The 21,072-nt window shown below is 45.6% G+C and overlaps 2 protein-coding genes across 2 annotated transcripts; both read left to right on the forward strand.

Annotated features, from left to right (window-relative positions):
* Nucleotides 1-14,670: 14,670 nt before the first annotated feature.
* LOC105841410 (uncharacterized) lies at nt 14,671-15,844 on the forward strand. Its single transcript, XM_038020518.2, has 2 exons — nt 14,671-14,798; nt 15,055-15,844. Exons 1-2 carry the CDS (start codon nt 14,751-14,753, stop codon nt 15,604-15,606), a joined length of 600 nt encoding a protein of 199 aa, XP_037876446.1. The 5' UTR covers nt 14,671-14,750; the 3' UTR covers nt 15,607-15,844.
* Nucleotides 15,845-19,417: 3,573 nt separating this feature from the next.
* LOC119630597 (putative nuclease HARBI1) lies at nt 19,418-21,070 on the forward strand. Its single transcript, XM_038020511.2, has 2 exons — nt 19,418-19,959; nt 20,079-21,070. Exons 1-2 carry the CDS (start codon nt 19,739-19,741, stop codon nt 20,953-20,955), a joined length of 1,098 nt encoding a protein of 365 aa, XP_037876439.1. The 5' UTR covers nt 19,418-19,738; the 3' UTR covers nt 20,956-21,070.
* The last annotated feature ends 2 nt before the right edge of the window (nt 21,071-21,072 follow it).

Here is a 21,072-nt window from a genome sequence, read left to right on the forward strand (position 1 = left end):
GAGGATAGGTCGGTCGTGTGCACCGGGCACGGTGGGACGGTGCTCCGCTTCCCCGTTGAGCGCGGTGTTCCACAGGGGTCGGTCCTTGGCCCTCTCTTGTGGAACATCAGCTATGATTGGGTCCTGCGGAGCGCCCTTAGCGCTCCTCTCCCGGGTCTAAGCATAGTTTGCTACGCGGACGACACTTTGGTCGTGGCCCGGGGGAAGGATTTGCGCGAGTCTGCTCGTCTTTCCTGCGCGGGGGTGGCCTTCGTCATCGGCAGGATCCGACGGTTGGGTCTGGAGGTGGCGCTTGATAAATCCCAGGCCCTGTTGTTTCACGGGGCCCGGAGAGCGCCGCCTCAGGGGGCCCACCTCGTGATCGGAGGCGTTCGCGTCGAGATCGAGGCAACCGGGTTGCGGTACCTCGGTCTCGTACTGGACGGTCGTTGGAGCTTCCGCGCTCACTTTGAAAGATTAGGTCCCCGACTGATGGCGGCTGCCGGCTCGCTGAGTCGGCTGTTGCCGAACGTCGGGGGGCCTGACGTGGTAGTGCGCCGCCTCTACACGGGGGTGGTGCGGTCGATGGCACTGTACGGGGCTCCCGTGTGGTGCCACGCCCTGACCCGTGACAACGTTGCGGCGTTGCGACGTCCGCAGCGCGCGATTGCGGTCAGGGCGGTTCGTGGATACCGCACCGTCTCGTTTGAGGCGGCGTGCGTGCTAGCTGGGACGCCTCCCTGGGACCTAGAAGCGGAGGCGCTCGCTGCGGATTACGCGTGGCGATGCGATCTCCGCTCCAGGGGGGAGCCGCGTCCCGGCGCGGCGGAAGTTCGAGCGCGGAAACTTCAATCTCGGCGTGCCGTGCTCGAGGCGTGGTCTCGCCGCCTGGCGGACCCCGCCTACGGGCGACGGACTGTCGAGGCGATCCGCCCGGTCCTCTCGGACTGGGTGAATCGCGACCGAGGACGTCTCACCTTCCGAGCGACGCAGGTGCTCACGGGACACGGCTGTTTCGGTCGCTACCTGCACCTCGTCGCCCGGAGGGAGCCGACGCCGAAGTGCCACCACTGCAGTGGCTGCAACGAGGACACGGCGGAGCACACGCTCGCGTACTGCACCGCTTTCGCGGAGCAGCGCCGCGTCCTCGTTGCAAAAATAGGACCGGACTTGTCGCTTCCGACCGTCGTGGCTACGATGCTCGGCAGCGACGAGTCCTGGCAGGCGATGCTCGACTTCTGCGAGTCCACCATCTCGCAGAAGGAGGCGGCGGAACGGGAGAGGGAGAGCTCTTCTTCCCTCTCGGCGCCGTGCCGCCGCCGTCGAGCCGGGGTTCGGAGGAGGGCGTTTGTCCAGCTCCAGCCCCTATGAGGAGGCAGTCTCCTCCCGGTGATGGTCACGGGGCGACCTAAGGGGGTTGAGGCTGCGCCGCACGCTACCGTCACTCTAGCGCGCTGGCACCAGGAGGACGGGACGGCGCGTCGGCGGCTGCGGACTGCGATGCGGTCCGCATTTTCGTCGTCGCTGTCGTCGCCGAACATACTGTTGAAGAGCAACCCGGTCGGCGGTGTATCGCGTTCCGACCCGGCAGGCTGGTTCTGGCCCAGCGGGGTATCCCGGAACACCAGCGGCACCGCCCGGGCGGCCTGGTAGGGCCGCCGTACCGCGGAGACCGACGTCGTTGGTCATCGACTATCGCCTCGACGACCCGTCGGTCGGGCGTCCTCGGGGTGGCGCCGCGTGTCTGGTTGTAGTGTTGACCGCGGGAACCCCCCTACTCTGAATGGGTTCTGACCCCGGACGGAGATCGGACGTCGGGTGTAAGAGTGCAGGGGAGTCGTTTAGTGGGTGGGCCCTAAAATCCTTGGGCCCGCGATCTGCTCTCAACACCTGCAGGTCGTTGAGTCTCACATACCCCGCGCGCCCCCTAGGCGCGGGGACCTCGTAGGAGGTTCGGCCCCCGGCCCGAAAAAAAAAAAAAAAAAAAAAGGTATGCGGGAGTTGAACCTCACTAAAAACTCAATAGAAACATTTTTTGCAGAGTGTATAGTACTTACATTTATTTTAATCTTATAACTGATTCTTACGAAAAATACCAATATTTTCAAAGTAAAAAATACATTGTTGACTAGAACAATGGACAATACTAACAATAGTCAATAACGTAAAATTTTGTACCTGCTCCAGGATTTGAACGCCGGCATAGTCGTAAAACTAGGTGGTGCAAAAAACTTAAACCTATAGATTACACTATAGACTCTTCATCGTGCACCGCATTCGTGACGGGAGAGTAATCTGCAGGAATTTAAGTGACGCAGCGCACTTGCCGTATCTGTCTTTAGTTGCAAGATGACAAAACTCAACTTTCTAGAACATTCCTATAGACCGCGCAACCAGTCCTTGTTCATACTAATTTATTCTTTCGATTGTGTCTCGAATTGAGTCATTACAAAATGGGTATAATTCATTTACAAATGTATTTACTAGTGTCCTCCTAAACTAGGAAACTTCGAATTATGAGACTGATATATTTATGCCTTTTCTGAAAACATGTAAATACATTTAATGTGTTAACTAATCTCCTTTTTTTTCTTCTTAATCTGATAGCTTTGACAGGCTATGTCAGCGTAACCCTAACAAGCAGGTAGGTGAGCTGACAGGGCTCAAACCTGATGACGTTGCTAACACTAACCCTAGCAACGGCAGTGTTTCGCAGAATCTACCATCGGATCGGAAACGCGACCCTCGACCCACTCAGAAGATTCGACGAGAAACTCAGTGTGCTGTGTCTGTGGGTTAATTTATTTACCGAACCCTTCGTCGCAGGACGATGATCGTACGATAACCGGTGCTTGAGATACATAAAAGCACCGTTAGTGGATCGGGAGGATTCGAAATAACATATTTAGAGCGACTTCCGACTGTTTACTATTCGGTCCACAGAATCGGGAATGGTAATCTGCAGACATCTGTATGCCAACGATGTTGGGTCTTAGTTTTGATTATTAATAATAAATAAATAATTCAATTGAGTTTGATTTTGAAACCGAGAAATAAATTAAATAGATATTTTTTAAATACCTGCATATTAAGCATTTTTGATAGACTCCAGTTTTCAGTCTAAGAGAGACAAAGATGGGAATATAATTTTTAAATCTTTCTCGGAAAAGGATTTTCCTTAATAAAGGTAAATCCATTAGTAACGTAGTAGTCGATAAATATTGTTACCGACTTCAAAGAAGGAGGAGATTCTCAATTTGACTGCATTATCTTACCTCAGAACTTTTTTCTAGGTTTTTATTTATTGCTTAGATGGGTGGACCAGCTCACAGCCCACCTGGTGTTAAGTGGCCCATAGATATCTACAACACAAATGCACCTAAACCTTGAGATATAAGTTCTAAGGTCTCAGTATAATTACAACGGCTGCCTCCACTCTTCAAACCGAAACGCATTACTGCTTCACGGCAGAAATAGGCAGGCAGGGTGGTGGTACCTACCCGTGCGGACTCACAATACGTCCTACCACTTTAACCGATTTGTATGATTCTTTAAACTTGAAAGCTGGTGCTTCTCATGTGATCAAATTTAAATTTTTTCAAGATTGTATTTACCTTTTTGTACTGAGGTAAGCAAAATACTGTCGTTTTTTTTTTTTTTTTTTTTCCTACCTAAGCTGAGAGCCTTGAGAGGCTATGTCAGCGTAACCCTAATTTTTGTAGGTGAGCTCACGGGGCTCAAACCTGATGACGTTGCTAACACGAACCCTAGCAAGAGCCGTGCTTCGCAGAATCTACCACCGGATCGGAAACGCGACCCACTGAGAAGATCCGGCGAGAAACTCAGTGGGCTGTGTCTGGGAGTTAATTTACTCGTCGAGCCCTTCGTCGCAAGCGACGGGTTCGACGAGAACGGTGACCGGTGCTTGAAGTACCTAGAAGCACCGTTAGTGGATCGGGAGGATCCGAGATGACGTGTTTTGGGCGACGTCGACTGCTTTCCATTCTGTCCGCAGGATCGGGAATGTAGTTACCGGCGGCCACGATGAGAGGGTTCTCGTGTCGTGCCGCTTTATCGAAGTGGCGCATTGACGCCGACTGCATATACTTACTGGTGGACTCTAAGTCCAGGTCGTCATGGAGGTCGACGTTCCTGACGAACCACGGGGCTCCGACGGCTATCCTGCAAAAACGGGATTGAATGACTTGGAATGATTTTAAGTGTATGCGGGCCGCGTGAGCGAACACTACACTTGCATAGGTCATGACGGGGCGTATGCAAGTTTTGTAGAGTGTCACCTTATTTCTAAGGGACATTTTACTTCGCCTACATATCATCGGGTAGAGACGTCCTAGAATGAAGGCGGCACGGTCGCGTACCGTCTTGATGTGAGGGCGGAATGTCATCCTACTGTCGAGGGTGACGCCTAAATATTTGACCTTCGGGGCCCACGGTATGGGCTGGTCGAACATCGTGATTGGATACTGTCGTATAAACCAATCCAGGTGCGATATCCTGCCGAGCTTGTGTGTCAATTTTAACAAACTTATCTTTGCTATTAACTTAATATCTGACCACGTATTATTATAATTATGTCGGTCCAAAAAATATATATGAAAACATAAAATTGGTTGGTATAGTTGAACTTTTAAACTCGCTAGTTTTACGGGTTAAACAAGTTGTAGTCCCCTGGGATTAACTATTTTAAGATGAGCTAAATTAATAACACACTAAGCACCCTCATCGTGAACTACGCGTCAGTGAAAACACATACCTACTATTGATAAGTAAATTTAAATGGAAATCTACATCATGATTTTTTAATTGTAAACGCTTTTAAGAAAAACTTGTGGACCTAAATAGGTATACCTACAGTATGTTATGTCGCTTTAATAACAATGATCAAGTTTAAAATGTCAAGATATTGAAACAAATAAACCGATTTACTAATGACTGAACATGATATAATTAATGCTAATTTTGCTATTTTTAGTTTTTTAGTATTTTGTAGTGTGTAAATTTTAATACAAATGTTTTTAATTATTAAATGCAAATCATGATTTTATGTTTTGTGAATCAACCAAACGGGTGAAATAAAATAAAAAACAAAAAAATTCAGAAGAATGCTTCTCTGTGGCATCTTGCCATGGATATAGATACTATTGTTAATATAAACCCAAGGGTTGACGTCAGGTAAGCGGCCGGTCGTAGAACTCATGCCAAATATCTATGTAGGTAGCATAAGCATCGCCAAGACTAGAGTATTTTTGTAGAAATAATAATACGGTCTTGCTAACACAATTTTACAAAACAGTACAATGACTTTATTGTTATCTTTAATCTAGTCAGTTTATTAAAATAACACTGCTTTTTTATTTTATTCCGTAGATAGATAGGTACCTAAACGAATTCACAGCCCACCTGGTGTTAAGGTTGCAGCCTTGTTTTTTTCCAGATGCCGACTAATATAAACCGACTACTATAATAAAAACCAAATGTATTCTAAGATTAAAGTACAAGCGAACTCTTTCGGGCAACTGTAGATCAACAAAGTCAAGGTACAATTCAGTCCTACATTTCTCTACCGAGATAAAAGAGGAACGGAAATAATTTATACATATCACACAAAATCTATAAATGTATAATGTATAGGTACCTAAATAAAGTCAAGCGAAGCGCCGCCGCGCCGCGAATGGCCGCGATGTTGCGCAGATGTCCTTTGTCGTATTGATCTGATCTTAGATTTTGATACGTTACGAAAAATTATCAAAGGTCACAAGGCAACAAAGAAATCCAAGCTCTGCAATGGTAAAATAGCCCTACTAAATTACGCATTTTGTAATTTTTACACTGTATTGCCTGTATTATTTTCCGCTAGTTTCCGCTAATGGTCACGAGAGGCTTTTCTGGCTTCACCTTGACTAGTGGACAAGCTGATGGGGACCAGCCTGAACTTGCCTGAACTAACTAGCATCTTTTCTTAAATTTTTTTTTCGGGCCGGCGGCCAAACTTCCATCTAGGTTCACCAGGAGGATGGGACGACGCATCGGCGGCTGCGGCCTGCGAAGCGGTTCGCGTTGTCGTCGTCGCTGTTGTCGCTGAACAGTCTGTGGAAGAGCAACCCGGTCGGCGGTGTATCGCGTTCTGACCCGGCAGGCTGGTTCTGGCCCAGCAGGGTAGCCCTGAACACCAACGGCATCGCCCGGGCGGCCTAGCAGGGCCGCTGTACCGCGGAGACCGGCGATGTTGGTTGTTGACTATTGCCTCGACGACCCGTCTTCGGGCCTTCTTGGGATGGCGCCGCATGTCTGGTGGTAGTGTTGACCGCGGAAAACCCCCTACTATGACCGGGTTCTGACCCCGGACGGGGATCGAACGTCGGGTGTAAGAGTGCAGGGGATTCGTTTAGTATGGTGGGGCCCTAAAATTCCTTGGTCCCGCGGTCTGCTCCCAACATCTGCAGAGCAATTATAATTAGACAATAATAATTTAATATTAAAAAAATAATAAAATAAGACCGCGCTATATTTATGAAAATTAACAAAAGCAAAACATTAACTGTCCCCTTCACACTCATAAGCCAAACCTAGCGCGAAAGAGAGATGTGCAGACTTTTCATGATACGCATGCAGTGCGACGTCACGCCGCGCGCTTATTTACAAACACTACACAAGCGCAACGTGTGAATGTGTTGAACGCGAGCTACATGGTAGGTGGAGTGGGGGTGTTAGGTTTTATTTTCGTTACGGAATTTATTGATTTTATCAGTTATAAATGCTGTCAAATTAACTAATAAAAAAAGTAAAATAGATCTTATTACTAGGAGTGGGTGATATAAATCGTATATAGATTCAATATCTATATATCGCAGCAATATCGTTGAATCCGATATCGCCCCGCACGAAATCTATATATCGATATCAGCCGATACACGATATTGCTCGATGTGATGCGCATCGCCATATCGTACCGATTCGTGAATCGAAATCTATATTTCGATATCAGCCGATACACGATATCGCTCGATGTGATGCGCATCGGCATATCGTACCGATTCGTTAATATCAGCAATATTCGTTTGGTTCGTATCGAATCGGCCAGAGTGAGTGAGCGCACGATAGGGATATCATGTGATGAATGAAACAGAAACAGGCATTATCCATACAATTGTAAACCTTATAATATTTAAGTCCATATGTCTGTAGATTATTCTAAGCGTATCAGCAGGATACAATTAAGGAAAGAAGTTTCAACTTTCGACCTTAACTTGAATGCAGTATAGCCTATTTGCATCGTTGAATTTAATTTCACGCGCTTTGACCTTGAACTAAAATTTTTGGACAAGTGTTTATAAATACTTAAAAGTTTTTTGTGTTTGATTTTTAAAGTACACATTTTTCTATTTTTAGTTGAATCCAAATAATTGAGTTTATTTCTTGTGTTTGTATTAAACTTTTGAAATCTACACTCTTTTGGTATATTTTGTAATTTTAAATTAAGACACAAAATACTAAAAACTGAAAATAATGTAGCCAGTCCTAAACCTGGTAAAAGCATGAAGGAAAGTTTTTTTGATATTTTTATTTTCATGTTGTTTGCATTTTGGGGGTTGATGCTTCCCGCTTCCGTAGGTTTAACCCGCGATTCCCTACAAGTAACCCCTGGGTGGTGCTAAACGGGAGCCGAAAACACAATCGGTGGTAGGACCTAGTCCGACTGGCTGGCGACCACCCTCCAACTAGAGTCTGCCGCCAAATAGCCTAGCTGTGTTCCGGCATGTGGGTTGGAGAGCCAGTTCTATTCCTTTCCTTTCCTCCTCCTTGTTGGGGGTGAGTCTTGGTGATACTTGGAACATGCAGAGCAAACGTGCGCGCAAGTCCGCGGGGCGTGGGTTGCTGACGGGGGTATAGGGAGACCCAGTGAAACGGTGCCTGCCGCCGCCCGCCGGTCAGTAGGGGACCTGAACCTGGGTGTCACAACTAAACTCCGCCCCAGGAAGCTGTCCCGCCAACCGGTGTAAAATCCTGTCATGCGGTCGTCGTGCCGGAGTCGGAGACCGGAGTGGATCCCGGCGATCGTATGCAGGGTGGACTGGGGGCCCTTCCATGCCCTGCGTCAGCTTCTCGCGCAACCCCGGATCGAGTGTTCATTGTGCCCTGCGCTTTATTCAGGTATTGCCTTGATCTCACCTCTAGCATCCTACCTCTCCAAATCCTTACTCTCCAACTATAATTATCATGAAAGTCGACAAAAGAAAAAGAGTTTTTTCGGCGGATCCCCATTCCACGTTTAATGTGGATTTCAGCAATGTCAGGGGCCTACACAGTAACCTTGACGCCGTACATCACCACCTTGAGACGGCGCAGCCTGCCCTCTTTTTCCTGACTGAGACGCAGATATCTGCCCCGGACGATACGTCGTACCTCGGATACCCCGGCTACGCATTGGAGCACACCTTCCTGCGTAAAGCCGGGGTGTGCGTGTTTATCCGGGAGGATGTCTGCTGTCGTCGGCTTCGGGGCCTCGAGCAACGGGACCTGTCCCTCTTGTGGCTACGCGTGGACTATGGGGGCTGTACCAGAGTCTACGCTTGCCTGTACAGGTCTCACAGCAGTGATGCGGGGTCAGCTCTGTTTGAGCATGTACAAGAGGGGACTGACCGCGTGCTTGAGCAGTACCCATCTGCGGAGGTGGTGGTCCTTGGTGACTTTAACGCTCATCACCAGGAGTGGTTGGGGTCCAGAACCACTGACCTCCCGGGTCGGGCTGCCTACGATTTCGCCTTGTCCTACGGCCTCTCACAACTGGTGACACAGCCCACCCGTGTCCCAGACATTGAGGGGCACGAGCCTTCTTTGTTGGACCTTCTGCTGACCACTCACCCAGCTGGATACAGTGTGGTGGTCGACGCTCCACTTGGATCGTCTGATCACTGCCTTATCCGTGCTGCCATACCACTCTCTCGTCCTAGTCGTCGAACGACGACCGGGTTTCGAAGAGTTTGGCGGTACAGGTCAGCAGACTGGGATGGAATGCGTGAATTTTACGCATCCTACCCATGGGGGCGGCTCTGCTTTTCCTCCGATGATCCTGACGTCTGTGCGGACCGACTTAAAGACGTGGTGCTTCAGGGAATGGAATTATTCATTCCTTCTTCTGAGGTGCCCGTTGGGGGTCGCAGCAAACCCTGGTATAATAAAGCCAGTAGGGATGCTGCACGCCTCAAGCGGTCTGCATACGTGGCATTTAATGTTGCTAGGAGATGCCGGGATCCTGATATCTCGGAGAAAAGGCGGAAATTTAACGCCGCCTCTAGGTCCTATAAGAGGGCTATTGCCAAGGCGAAGTCGGAGCACGTTGCCAGAATTGGCGAGCGACTGAATAGCTATCCCTCTGGGAGCCGTGCTTTCTGGTCGCTAGCTAAGGCTGCAGAAGGTAACTTCTGCAGGTCTAGCCTTCCACCACTGCGTAAGTCCAATGACAGTCTGGCTCATAGTGCGAAGGAGAAGGCTGACCTTCTGGTCAAGCTCTTTGCCTCATACTCGACTTTGGATGACGGAGGAGCCACGCCGCCCAACATCTCCCGGTGTGACAGCTCCATGCCTGAGATTCGCATCACACAGCGTGCGGTCAGGCAGGAGCTTCGGCTTCTTGATGTCCATAAGTCGAGTGGGCCAGATTGCATCCCCGCAGTGGTTCTAAAAACATGCGCCCCTGAATTGACACCCGCGCTAACGCGTCTATATCGCCTCTCGTATAATACCAACAGGGTTCCGTCTTCATGGAAGACTGCTCATGTCCACCCTATCCCCAAGAAGGGTGACCGGTCGGACCCCTCGAATTACAGGCCTATCGCGATAACTTCCTTGCTTTCCAAGGTGATGGAGCGAATCATAAACACCCAACTTCTTAAGTATCTTGAGGATCGCCAGCTGATCAGTGACCGGCAGTACGGTTTCCGTCATGGTCGCTCAGCTGGCGATCTTCTTGTATACCTCACACATAAATGGGCTGAAGCCTTGGAAAGCAAGGGCGAGGCTCTCGCTGTGAGCCTTGACATCGCGAAGGCCTTCGACAGGGTCTGGCATAGGGCACTTCTATCGAAGCTTCCAGCATACGGGATCCCTGAGGGACTCTGCAAGTGGATCGCTATCTTTTTGGATGGACGGAGCATCGCAGTTGTCGTCGACGGCTGCTGCTCCGATACCATGACCATCAACGCTGGTGTTCCACAAGGTTCGGTGCTCTCCCCCACGCTTTTCATACTGCATATCAATGACATGCTATCTATTGATGGCATGCATTGCTATGCGGATGACAGCACGGGGGATGCGCGATATATCGGCCATCAGAGTCTCTCTCGAAGCGTTGTACACGAGAGGCGGTTAAAACTTGTGTCTGAAGTGGAGAACTCTTTGGGGCGGGTCTCCAAGTGGGGTGAACTGAATTCAGTTCAGTTCAACCCATTGAAGACACAGGTTTGCGCGTTCACTGCGAAGAAGGACCCTTTTGTCATGGCGCCGGAATTTCAAGGAGTATCTCTGCAGCTTTCCGCGAGTATCGGGATTCTGGGGGTCGATATTTCGAGCGATGTCCAGTTTCGGAGTCATTTGGAAGGTAAAGCCAAATTGGCCTCTAAAATGTTGGGAGTTCTCAACAGAGCGAAGCGGTATTTCACGCCTGGACAGAGACTTGCGCTTTATAAAGCGCAGGTCCGACCTCGCGTGGAGTACTGCTCTCACCTCTGGGCCGGGGCTCCCAAATACCAGCTACTTCCATTTGACTCCATACAGAAACGGGCTGTTCGGATGGTCGATAGTCCTGCTCTCGCGGATCGCTTGGAACCTCTGGGTCTACGGAGGGACTTCGGTTCTCTCTGTGTTTTATACCGCATGGTCCATGGGGAATGCTCTGAGGAATTATTCGAGATGATTCCCTCATCTCCTTTTTATCATCGCACCTCCCGCCATCGGAGCAGAGTTCATCCATATTATCTGGAACCGCTGCGTTCATCGACAGTGCGTTTCCAAAGATCTTTTTTGCCACGTACCATCCGGCTTTGGAATGAACTCCCCTCCACGGTGTTTTCCGAGCGCTATGACATGTCCTTCTTCAAACGAGGCTTGCGGAGAGTTCTTTATGGTAGGCAGCGGCTTGGCTCTGCCCCTGGCATTGCTGACGTCCATGAGCGACGGTGACCGCTTACCATCAGGTGGGCCGTATGCTCGTCTGCCTACAAAGGCAATAAAAAAAAAAAAAAAAAAAAAAAAAATGTTCTTTTTATTACTTTAAGATCATATTATAAATTGATATCAGAAAACCAACCGTATAACGTTGACTTAAATCAATATCTACTACGATATTATATCAGCGTATCGTTTCAAATCTCAAATATCATGAATCGAGAAAATCTACTAGCATCCATCAATATATAGATTGAGAAAATATATAGATTCAATATCCGATATTGATCCTCGATATATAGATACGATTCGATACGCGGCAAAACCGATATTACCCACTCCTACTTATTACAACTTTGTCTAAAATATGTTGTTAAATAAATGATATCGTCGAGGACTTTGAAATAAGTCGCCTTCGCCGCGATCAGTGTTTTTGAGAATGTAAGCAAGCAGATTGAAACCAACCTTACTTACTACTCAACCTTATTGCTCAGTAAATAAAGTATATTTTCAAATGTTGCGGTTCCATTCTATGGTAAAAGCTGCTTTGCGTATTTTGCCCACTAAGCTTCTCGCCGGATCTTCTCAGTGGGTCGCGTTTCCGATCCGGTGGTAGATTCTGCGAAGCACTACTCTTGCTAGGGCCAGTATTAGCAACACTCCGGTTTGAGCCCCGTGAGCCCATCCACATGTTAGGGCGAAGCTGAAAAAGCCTCTCAAGGCTATCAGCATAGGGACGGAAAAAAAAGAAAAAGGAAGAAAAAATAAATCGTATTTTATTGTTACGTCTTTCAAATTCGTTACAAAAATTGTGATCGTGTAACACGTCTCTGCTTCTTTCTATTTTATAATGTCAATTAAAAAAATGAGAAACTAGTTTCGACAAGAAAAAAACTGTGTAACCGCTTAAAGTGAAAATAGAAATGCTAATCTAAAATCTAATTTATAGTTTATAAAAACTTCAATTAAATTATTTTTTTTTATATTATTGTTTTTTTTTCACCTAGGAACGTATCCCCTATAATCCCATGTAAATTACCATTCCGTATTCACGGCTTCTGTAGTCACGGCATATTTGTGAAAGCCTTTTTGAAGTCGTCGTGGCCTAAAGGATTTTTTTTTTTTTTTTTTGTCAGGAGGAAATCACCGGACTTCCGCCCTCCACTGGGGATGGAGGGCGGGGCATGTCGGAGTTGAACCGACTAAAACCTCCTGTCGCTCAACAACCAGCATCCAAACCTCGCATGAGACAGAACTCATGAAAAGGCAAAGGGGGGAAAGTGAAGCGTTTAGTGCGGAGCACATCTCTCCCATCACCCTCCCCCTCGGGACGCCGGACTGGCGGTCGTCGGCGCCACGACCACCAGTCCTCTCGGTCGGCAGGCTATCCGAAGCCCGCCTAGATGGCGCCGGTTAGAATGGTCTACCCTCGGAATACCCCGCTGGGTCAGAACCAGCGTGGGTTGAGGATAGCCGGCCTTCCATCACCCGGACGCTCTTGCATAAAACGCGTGCAGAGCAGCTTGCACGTCGTCTTCTTAGGTCCCCTTCGCCGGTCCCCAGGCCGACATGTGAGAGAGACCCGAAACACTTAGAGGGCCAGGGCTTGGGCGAAATCCGCCTCCCTGGCCCCCGCTCGACGGCGGCGGGCCTGCGCGTCTCGCACGCGCCCCGCCGCCTCCTTCTGCGAGATGGTGCACTCGCAGAAGTCGAGCATCGCCTTCCACGACTCGTCGTCACCGAGCATTGATGCCACAACACTCGGCAACGACAAGTCGTTTCCTATTTTTGCGACAAGGACACGGCGCCACCCCTCCCATGCGGGGCAGGCGACGAGCGTGTGCTCCGCCGTGTCCAAGTCGCAACCACAATGGTGGCACTCTGCCGTCAGCTCGGCTCCGATCCGGTGCAGGAACTCACCGAAGCAACCATGCCCAGTGAGCACCTGCGTGAGCCGGAAAGTGAGGCGTCCTCTGTCACGATTCACCCAATTCACAAGAACCGGGCGAATCGCCTCGACGGTCCTACGACCAGCCGAAGGATCGGCCAGCCGTCTGGACCATGACTCCAGCACGGACCGCCGAGATTGGGCCCTCCGCGCTCTAACCACACTGGGGCTGGGACGTGCCACGCCCCGTGCACGAAGGTCAGCCCGCCACTGATAGTCAGCGGCGAGCGCCTCCGCTTCCAGAACCCAAGGCGGCGTCCCAGCCAGTACACACGCCGCCTCGAAGGAGATGGTGCGATAGCCGCGGATGACCCTGACCGCGATGGTGCGTTGCGGCCGTTGCAGCAGCTTCGCTACCCCCACGGCCAGGGACTGGCCCCACACGGGCGCCCCGTATAGGGCCATTGATCGCACCACCCCTGTATAGAGACGGCGCGTCACCTGGTCAGGCCCCCCAACGTTGGGAAGAAGCCGGCTTAACGCGCCGGCCACCCCCAACAGACGAGGGACCAGATTTTGAAAGTGAGCACGGAAGGTCCAACGACTGTCCAGAATGAGGCCGAGGTACTTCAACTGCACCCCGACCCCGATACGGACGCCTCCAACCACGATATGGGCATCGACAGGTGGCACTCTCCGGGGCCTGTGGAACCACATGGCCTCGGATTTACTGAGCGCCACGTCGAGGCCCAATCTCCTGATTTTGCCGACGACATGCGCCACCCCAGCGGTAGCAAGACGGGCAGACTCAGCAAAACTCCCCCCCCGGGCCACGACCAACGTGTCGTCTGCGTAACAGATTACGCTTAGGCCCGGGAGGAGGGCACCCCTCAGTACCCAGTCATACCCGATATGGCCTAAAGGATAAGACGTCCGGTGCATTCGTATTGAGCGATGCAACGGTGTTCGAATCCCGCAGGTGGGTACCAATTTTCCTAATGAAATAGGTACTTAGCAAGTGTTCACGATTGACTTCCACGGTGAAGGAATAACATCATGTAATAAGAATCAAACCCGCAAAATTATAATTTGCGTAATTACTAGTGGTAGGACCTCTTGTGAGTCCGCGCGGGTAGGTAGGCACCACCACCCCGCTTATTTCTGCCGTGAAGCAGTATAATGCGTTTCGGTTTGAAGGGTGGGGTAGCTGTTGTAACTATACTGAGACCTTAGAACTTATATCTCAAGGTGGGTGGCGCATTTACGTCGTAGATGTCTATGGGCTCCAGTAACCACTTAACACCAGTTGGGCTGTGAGCTCGTCTACCCATCTAAGCAATAAATAAAAAAAAACAAAAAGCGGGGTATCCGCGAATAAAGAGCTTTTACTGTATAGGTATGACGTCGCATTTTTAACCCTTTAAGGTCGAACCATCAATAGATCGGCTCCATTAATGCATATAAAGTGCGAATGTCGGAATACCGACTATTTGCGCAGTTTGATTAAAGATTTTAGGACTTTTAGGTACCTTTAGCTGTTGCAAAGTAGGAGCGCGCATGGCCTTTATTTGTTGTTATCGTAAATACACATTCTTGTTAGTGTGTGGGTACACGGAGCGGTTAGTAGCGAGTGACCCATCACTCGAGTCACTTGTACTTATGGTTGCCACGTTGCTATTGTTCACGAAGTACGGTCAGCATGTCAAATCTTAAAAGCGAAAGGAAACGCAAAGTAATTCATGGCGAGGTAAGATTTTTTTTAATCTGTCCTTAGATGTCGATGTAGTTACCAACATGTAACTTAGACATAATAATATATAAACTAAAAAAACCATTCCCACAACGGAGGGAATGCAAAAGTAGATTACGGATTCGATAAAGTTCGGTTCGTGGATCACGTTTGATATTTTAATTTTTTTCTCGAAAACCATAACTCGTATCAAAAAAGCTAAATGTTTAAAAAAAATACCTATTAATTAAAAGTATTTATTTACTGTTTCCAGGGACGTGCCATTATTGCCCGCGTGTACCACTTTCTTCGAGAAGAGTATAATTTTATGAAAGCAAACAATATGGATAATTGTGATTTGAGTCCTTTGGCTAATATACGGAAACGTACCGCTGAAGCTACAGGGATCAGCGAACGAACTGTAACTGCAATTTTAAAAGAAGAAAAAGAGCTGCCATCTTCTTCTGCAAGTTTTACTTCACCTATGAAAAAACGACGTAAGAGAAATAATAAATTTGATTTGGACAACATGAATCTTGAAGTCATTCGTACTACTGTGCAAAATTTCCATAATGTACAAAATCAAAAACCAACATTGGATAATTTGCGATCAGTTTTGAAAGAAAAGATTGGGTTTGATGGATGCTTAAACACATTACGTTCGATACTAAATAAATTAGGCTACAAATGGAGAAAAATTGGGAACGACAGAGAAGCATTACAAGAGAGACAGTTTCAGTTTATTATAGATGTCAGTGAAGATGATGACAGTGACAATGACAGTAAAAGCGTAGAAATGTTCGATGAGGGTACTGTTAAAAATTAACATGATTTATTACTATAATAACTGAAGTAGCTTTTTATTTGGTGTAGAGTTAAGGTATTGTTTAGCATTACATTTCTTTTGTGTTCGTTTTAATTTTCTACCTGTTATTAATTATTATTACAAATGTAAATTAGCAGTTACTTTAACGATGTTGTTTATTTTTTATTTTGACCACTCCTCTAATAAGTAAATTAAGAAATACTTAAAATATAAAAATGAGTGAAATCCATAACTTGAGTTATTTAATTTTCATTTGCTAACCGTACTTGCTCTCACGCCTACATTGACGTGTATACAAATTGGTCACTCACACAACTAAGGGCGGCGCGCAGTCGTACTTTGCAACAATTACTTTCACAGGCACAATTGACCGTCCACCTTGTATTCAAATCCGTCAAATCCAGATCACATTTTATAAGAGGTATGTTGAAAGCTACCTTTACGAAACAAGAAAAAGAGAAAACTAGAAAAAAAAGTTGTTTATTGAATTGCATTGTATGCTTACCAAAAATCGATTATGTGAAAATCTTGGATGAAAAATGTAAGGATTTAAATTTTGGAAAAAGTGCTAAAATTAAATAATAATAATAATAATGCGTGTTGCCGCCTCGGGATCTAAAGACTTTTTGAACCCATTTTCACAAGCCATCTGTGATGTCTTGGATATTGGATTGGGGGATATTGTGCCACTCCTCTACCACAACCGTCTTGAGCTCTATTAGGATCGTAAGGGCCGGTACTCTTGCTCGAACACCTTTCAGGTTGTCTTAAATGTGCTCAATTGGGTTAAGATCGGGACTGCGTGCCGGCCATGGTAAAACTTGAACACCGACCTCATTAAGGTACTTGGTGACGAATCTTGCGGTACGGCAACGTACATTGTCATGCATTAAACTGAAGTTATCACCAATGAATGGTGCTAAAAGGTATGACATGGTATGTCTTGAATAACTTCCTCCACGTATCTTTGAGCGTTCACAGTGCCTCTATTGAACACAACAAGATCGGTACGAGCTTCGTAAGAGATACCTTCCCAAACCATTATGGACCTTCCCTGGTAACCGACTGTTTCGGTTATAGCGCATGGAGCAAACCTTTCATTTTGACGCCTGTAGACTCGCTTGCGTCCATTGGGACCTCTTAAGGCTATTCTGTTCTCATCTGAGAACAGTAAGTCTTTCCATTTCTCCACAGTCCAGTCAGCATATTCTCGCGCAAAAGAAAGTCTAGCTCTACGGCGCTGTTGTGAGGCGCGAGCAGGACGAAAAGGCCTCAGATGTCTTTTTGCCAGTCTTTTTCTAATGGTACGGTCACTCACATTGACATTTCTCACCTCAAAAAGAAGCGTACGAGCTTCAGTAAAGGTGCAAAAGCGATTTCTCAACACGTTGCTGACAACGAAGCGGTCATCTCGAGTTGAAGTGCATCGATGTCGGCCTTTACCTGGCCTGCGGGTGTATGAGTCCGTCTCCCGAAATCGTCTGATGGCATCCCGTACCGTGGTTCGGGGTACACCAAGTGTACGAGCGATGCGACGTTGGCTGTACCCAGCGTCAGCTAAAGCCACTGTCCTAGTTGCACCAGATGCATCGAGTGGCATTTTTTCCAGTCACAAACAATAAGCGAACACCACAAACTCAAATTAAACAATATTCACAAACTAATAAGGTTATTACACTTGGCTGAATTCAGACGACTGAATTCAGACGCTACTGAATTCAGTGAAGTGTAACAGCATTAAGTAAGTTCGTCTACTGAATTCAGTAGCAAGGATGGTTTCTGAGTGACTGAATCATTTAGAAGCCTAATTAGAAGCGCATTTAGGAAGGTGTAATCGCATTTAGTTACTGAATGACTTCAGTCGGCCCATAGCTCTCCGTGCGTGAGGACGTTTTAGTTTGTTTTTTGCTTCCGAATAAAGAGTTTTAATTTCGGTCGCCTTTATTTAATGTGCCAGACATTTATAAATAGCCCTACATGTTTCAGGGATAGTTTTTGTCATCAGGGGTTGGGATATTGAAGAACTAAATTTTAAATCTTGATACGAATTTCCTGTTGCAAGAAATCTTAATGTTACAACCAATCTTTCTTTCGGACTTATACTATCGTAGAATTAGATATGTAATAGTTATTTAATAGATATATAATAAACTATCGTAGGATAGAATCCTGCTTTTGAATAAACGGTGTCACAAGGTTTAATATTAGGTCAAACGAGATCGAATCCATTTATAGATAATTTCTGAAGTCTGCTAGTTTTAAATCACTCATAATGTTCATATTTGCTAACATTCCGCACAGCAATAAATATTTCTTCACCGATATTCTTGTTTTTATTTTTTTTTATTTTGAGAAATTGAAACAAAAAACAAAAAATTTGTTGTCTAGACAATACTGGGGCCATCCTCTTACGCACACGACACGTCTTACTTCGTCGCGTTTAAACTGACAATTGATTCAGTAACTGAATTTTGAACAGTGTAATCAGAAGCTTCTAAAGCTTCTGAATTCAGACGACTAAATTCAGCCAAATGTAATAAGCCTTTATGCCAGAAACGAACAGGAAATGATAACACGCTAACGCAACGGTAACAATGTCAAACAACGACTAAATTCCAAAAACCCGTTAGGAAACGAAATAAGGGTGAGCAGACTAGTGCTTAATTTATTGCTAGAGTACCCACTTGACAACAAATAAAACAGTGGATAAGCCTTAACAACAGACAGGATGACGAATGACATAGGTGGGCGGTTAATTTTGCATGTGACCTGTATATCGACCTGTACGAACGTGTCTTAGCGCGCGCACAACATTTTTTAATAAGTTAATAACATATTTTATAAGTAATCATTTTAAAATCATCAAATTTTATTTTGCGAATATGTAAAAATAAGCTATATAATGAATAAGCTCAGCACTAAAAGGGTCAATATTATTGGTCATAACATAGTTAGTTATTCCTAAGCGCTATGACATGTTCTTCTTCAAACGTGGTTTGTAGGAACGCAGAGGCTGTGCCCAGGACAATGCATTAGTTAGTTACCGCTCACATCCATGAGCGGTAACTACCACTCACCATTAGGTGGTTCGTATGCTAGTCTGTTTAAAAAACAAAAAAATAGTTAGAGTCCTCTAAAAAAATAGTTTAAGTCCTCTAATATAAAACCGTAGTTTGGTCGACTATACGACCCTACACCGTTTCGGATCTTCTCAGTGGGTCGCGTTTCCGATCCGGTGGTAGATTCTGCGAAGCACTGCTCTTGCTAGGGTCAGTGTTAGCAACACACCCAGTTTGAGCCCCGTGAGCTCACCTACACGTCAAGGAGAAGCTGATATAGCCTCTCAGCATAGGTAGAGAAAAAAAGACCCTACACGCCATGATTACCGGGCTGGTCTTTACCTGACCCTTTTAAAATGCTTATTATATGCCGGTCTTTTAGGCGATCCATTTATTATGTGGGTACAGAGCAGCCAAAAAGAGCCTACCTACTCTTTAATTAAAAATTTACAATAAAAACAATGTACCGGTAAAAATTTATACAAAATAATGATAAGTGTTACAAATTTGGCACCTTAGATCAGTTATATACGATCAAAAACTTTCCTACAATTATAAATCAAATGTCTACATATGTTACATAAAAACACCAAACAGGGGAATTATGTACGAGTATATTCTTTATGCCGGCCACTCACATACGCGCGAACATTTCGCACGCTTAGTATTAAAGGGACCTAATTCCTAAGAAGTCTAAAATGAGTTAGTTATACTTGCATGACTTTTACAACGCCATCTAGAACGTGACGCTAAGGCCCATAATATCAATCGTAGTTTAAACTAAAATCGAAGGTTTAAACTGTCACTGAAGATCAACTCGTAATTTCAATCAAAGTTAAACTGCCCTTCAGAGTTTAAACTATCGCAAAGTTTAAACGACCATGAGGGAGCGTTTAAACCATGAGTTGGGTTTAAACTGCTCTTTTTAAAATGGCTGCTCGAAATTAACAGCTGTTGTTTCCTGTCAAAGTAAATGTAATATAAAGTTAGTGTCAGTAAATAGAGATAAGTATTAGGTAAAATTAAGTAAAAATTTAATTGTTAACAAAAGTAGGCATTTATAGTGTTATAAAATGGCTGAGTGGAATGAAGACACTGATTCTGATATTGAAGATTTAGAAATTCTCAATGACTTCAATTCGTATTTTAACAGACCTTATCTAGTCAGACCAAGAGAAAACAATTTCGTTAAGTGGGACGATACGGAGTTTATACGTCGTTTTCGTGTATCTAAGAATACAGCTTTTACGATTTTAGAAGAAATTGCTAATGACATATCACACCCCACAAATCGGTAAGGCGGACTTTATTTACAGGACTTTTTTTAAAGTACCCATTAAATATATAGTATTGAGTATATATTACCTAATGTTTATTTGTACTGTAATGTTATTAGGTACTTTTTTATTGCAGGAATCATGCATTGTCAGCGTGTAACCAGTTATTATTAACCTTGCGTTATTATGCTACTGGATGCATGCAAATTACTGTTGGCGATTTCAGTGGTGTTCACCAAACGACAGCAGGAAAAGCTATTAAAAAAGTTACCGAAGCGATTGCATCAAGACGATGCCGATATATAATGCTGCAAGATTCTGAAGAAGACAAAAGGAAACATCAGAATGGATTCTACAATATGGCTAGGTTTCCTCTAGTGTATGGAGCCCTTGATTGTACTCATATACGGATTCAATCACCAGGTGGACAAAATGCAGAGTGTTTTAGGAATAGGAAAGGCTATTTTTCCTTAAATACTCAGGCAGTTTGCAATTCAGACTTGAAATTTTCGAATATTGTGGCTAGATGGCCGGGGGCAAGCCATGACAGTACCATTTTTCAAAATAGCAGACTCTGTGCTATTTTTGAATCAGGTCAGATGGGCCAACTAGTTCTTCTCGGTGATGCTGGATATCCGAACAAAAAATATCTATTGACACCTCTACAAAATCCTGTCACAGAAGCTGAGAAACTATACAATGAGTCTCATATACGAACTCGGAATTGTATAGAGAGGGCATTTGGCATATGGAAGAGACGGTTTCCAGTTTTGTCATTGGGAATTAAGACCAAAGTTGAACTGGTACAAGATATCATTGTTGCAACAGCCATTTTACACAACTTGTGTATCAAGCATAATGATGTCATGCCTAACTTAGATGTTAACTTAGAAAATATCATTGATGTAACTGGCAGTGATAACAACCAAGATACCACCCTCAGCAGCAATTACAGCAACAATAGTTATAGAAGGCAAATGTTAATTGACAATTACTTTAGTAGTTTACAATAGCTGAATTCCTTTTAAAAAAAGGAAAATCAAAATATAAAGTAAATTTACTACTATATTTGAACTATTGTCCTTTATATGTTTAATAAAACCAATTTTTAATATGAAATGAAAACAACC

Source organism: Bombyx mori, chromosome 25, assembly GCF_030269925.1.
Source record: "Bombyx mori chromosome 25, ASM3026992v2".
In the NCBI taxonomy this organism is placed as follows: Eukaryota; Metazoa; Arthropoda; class Insecta; order Lepidoptera; family Bombycidae; genus Bombyx; species Bombyx mori.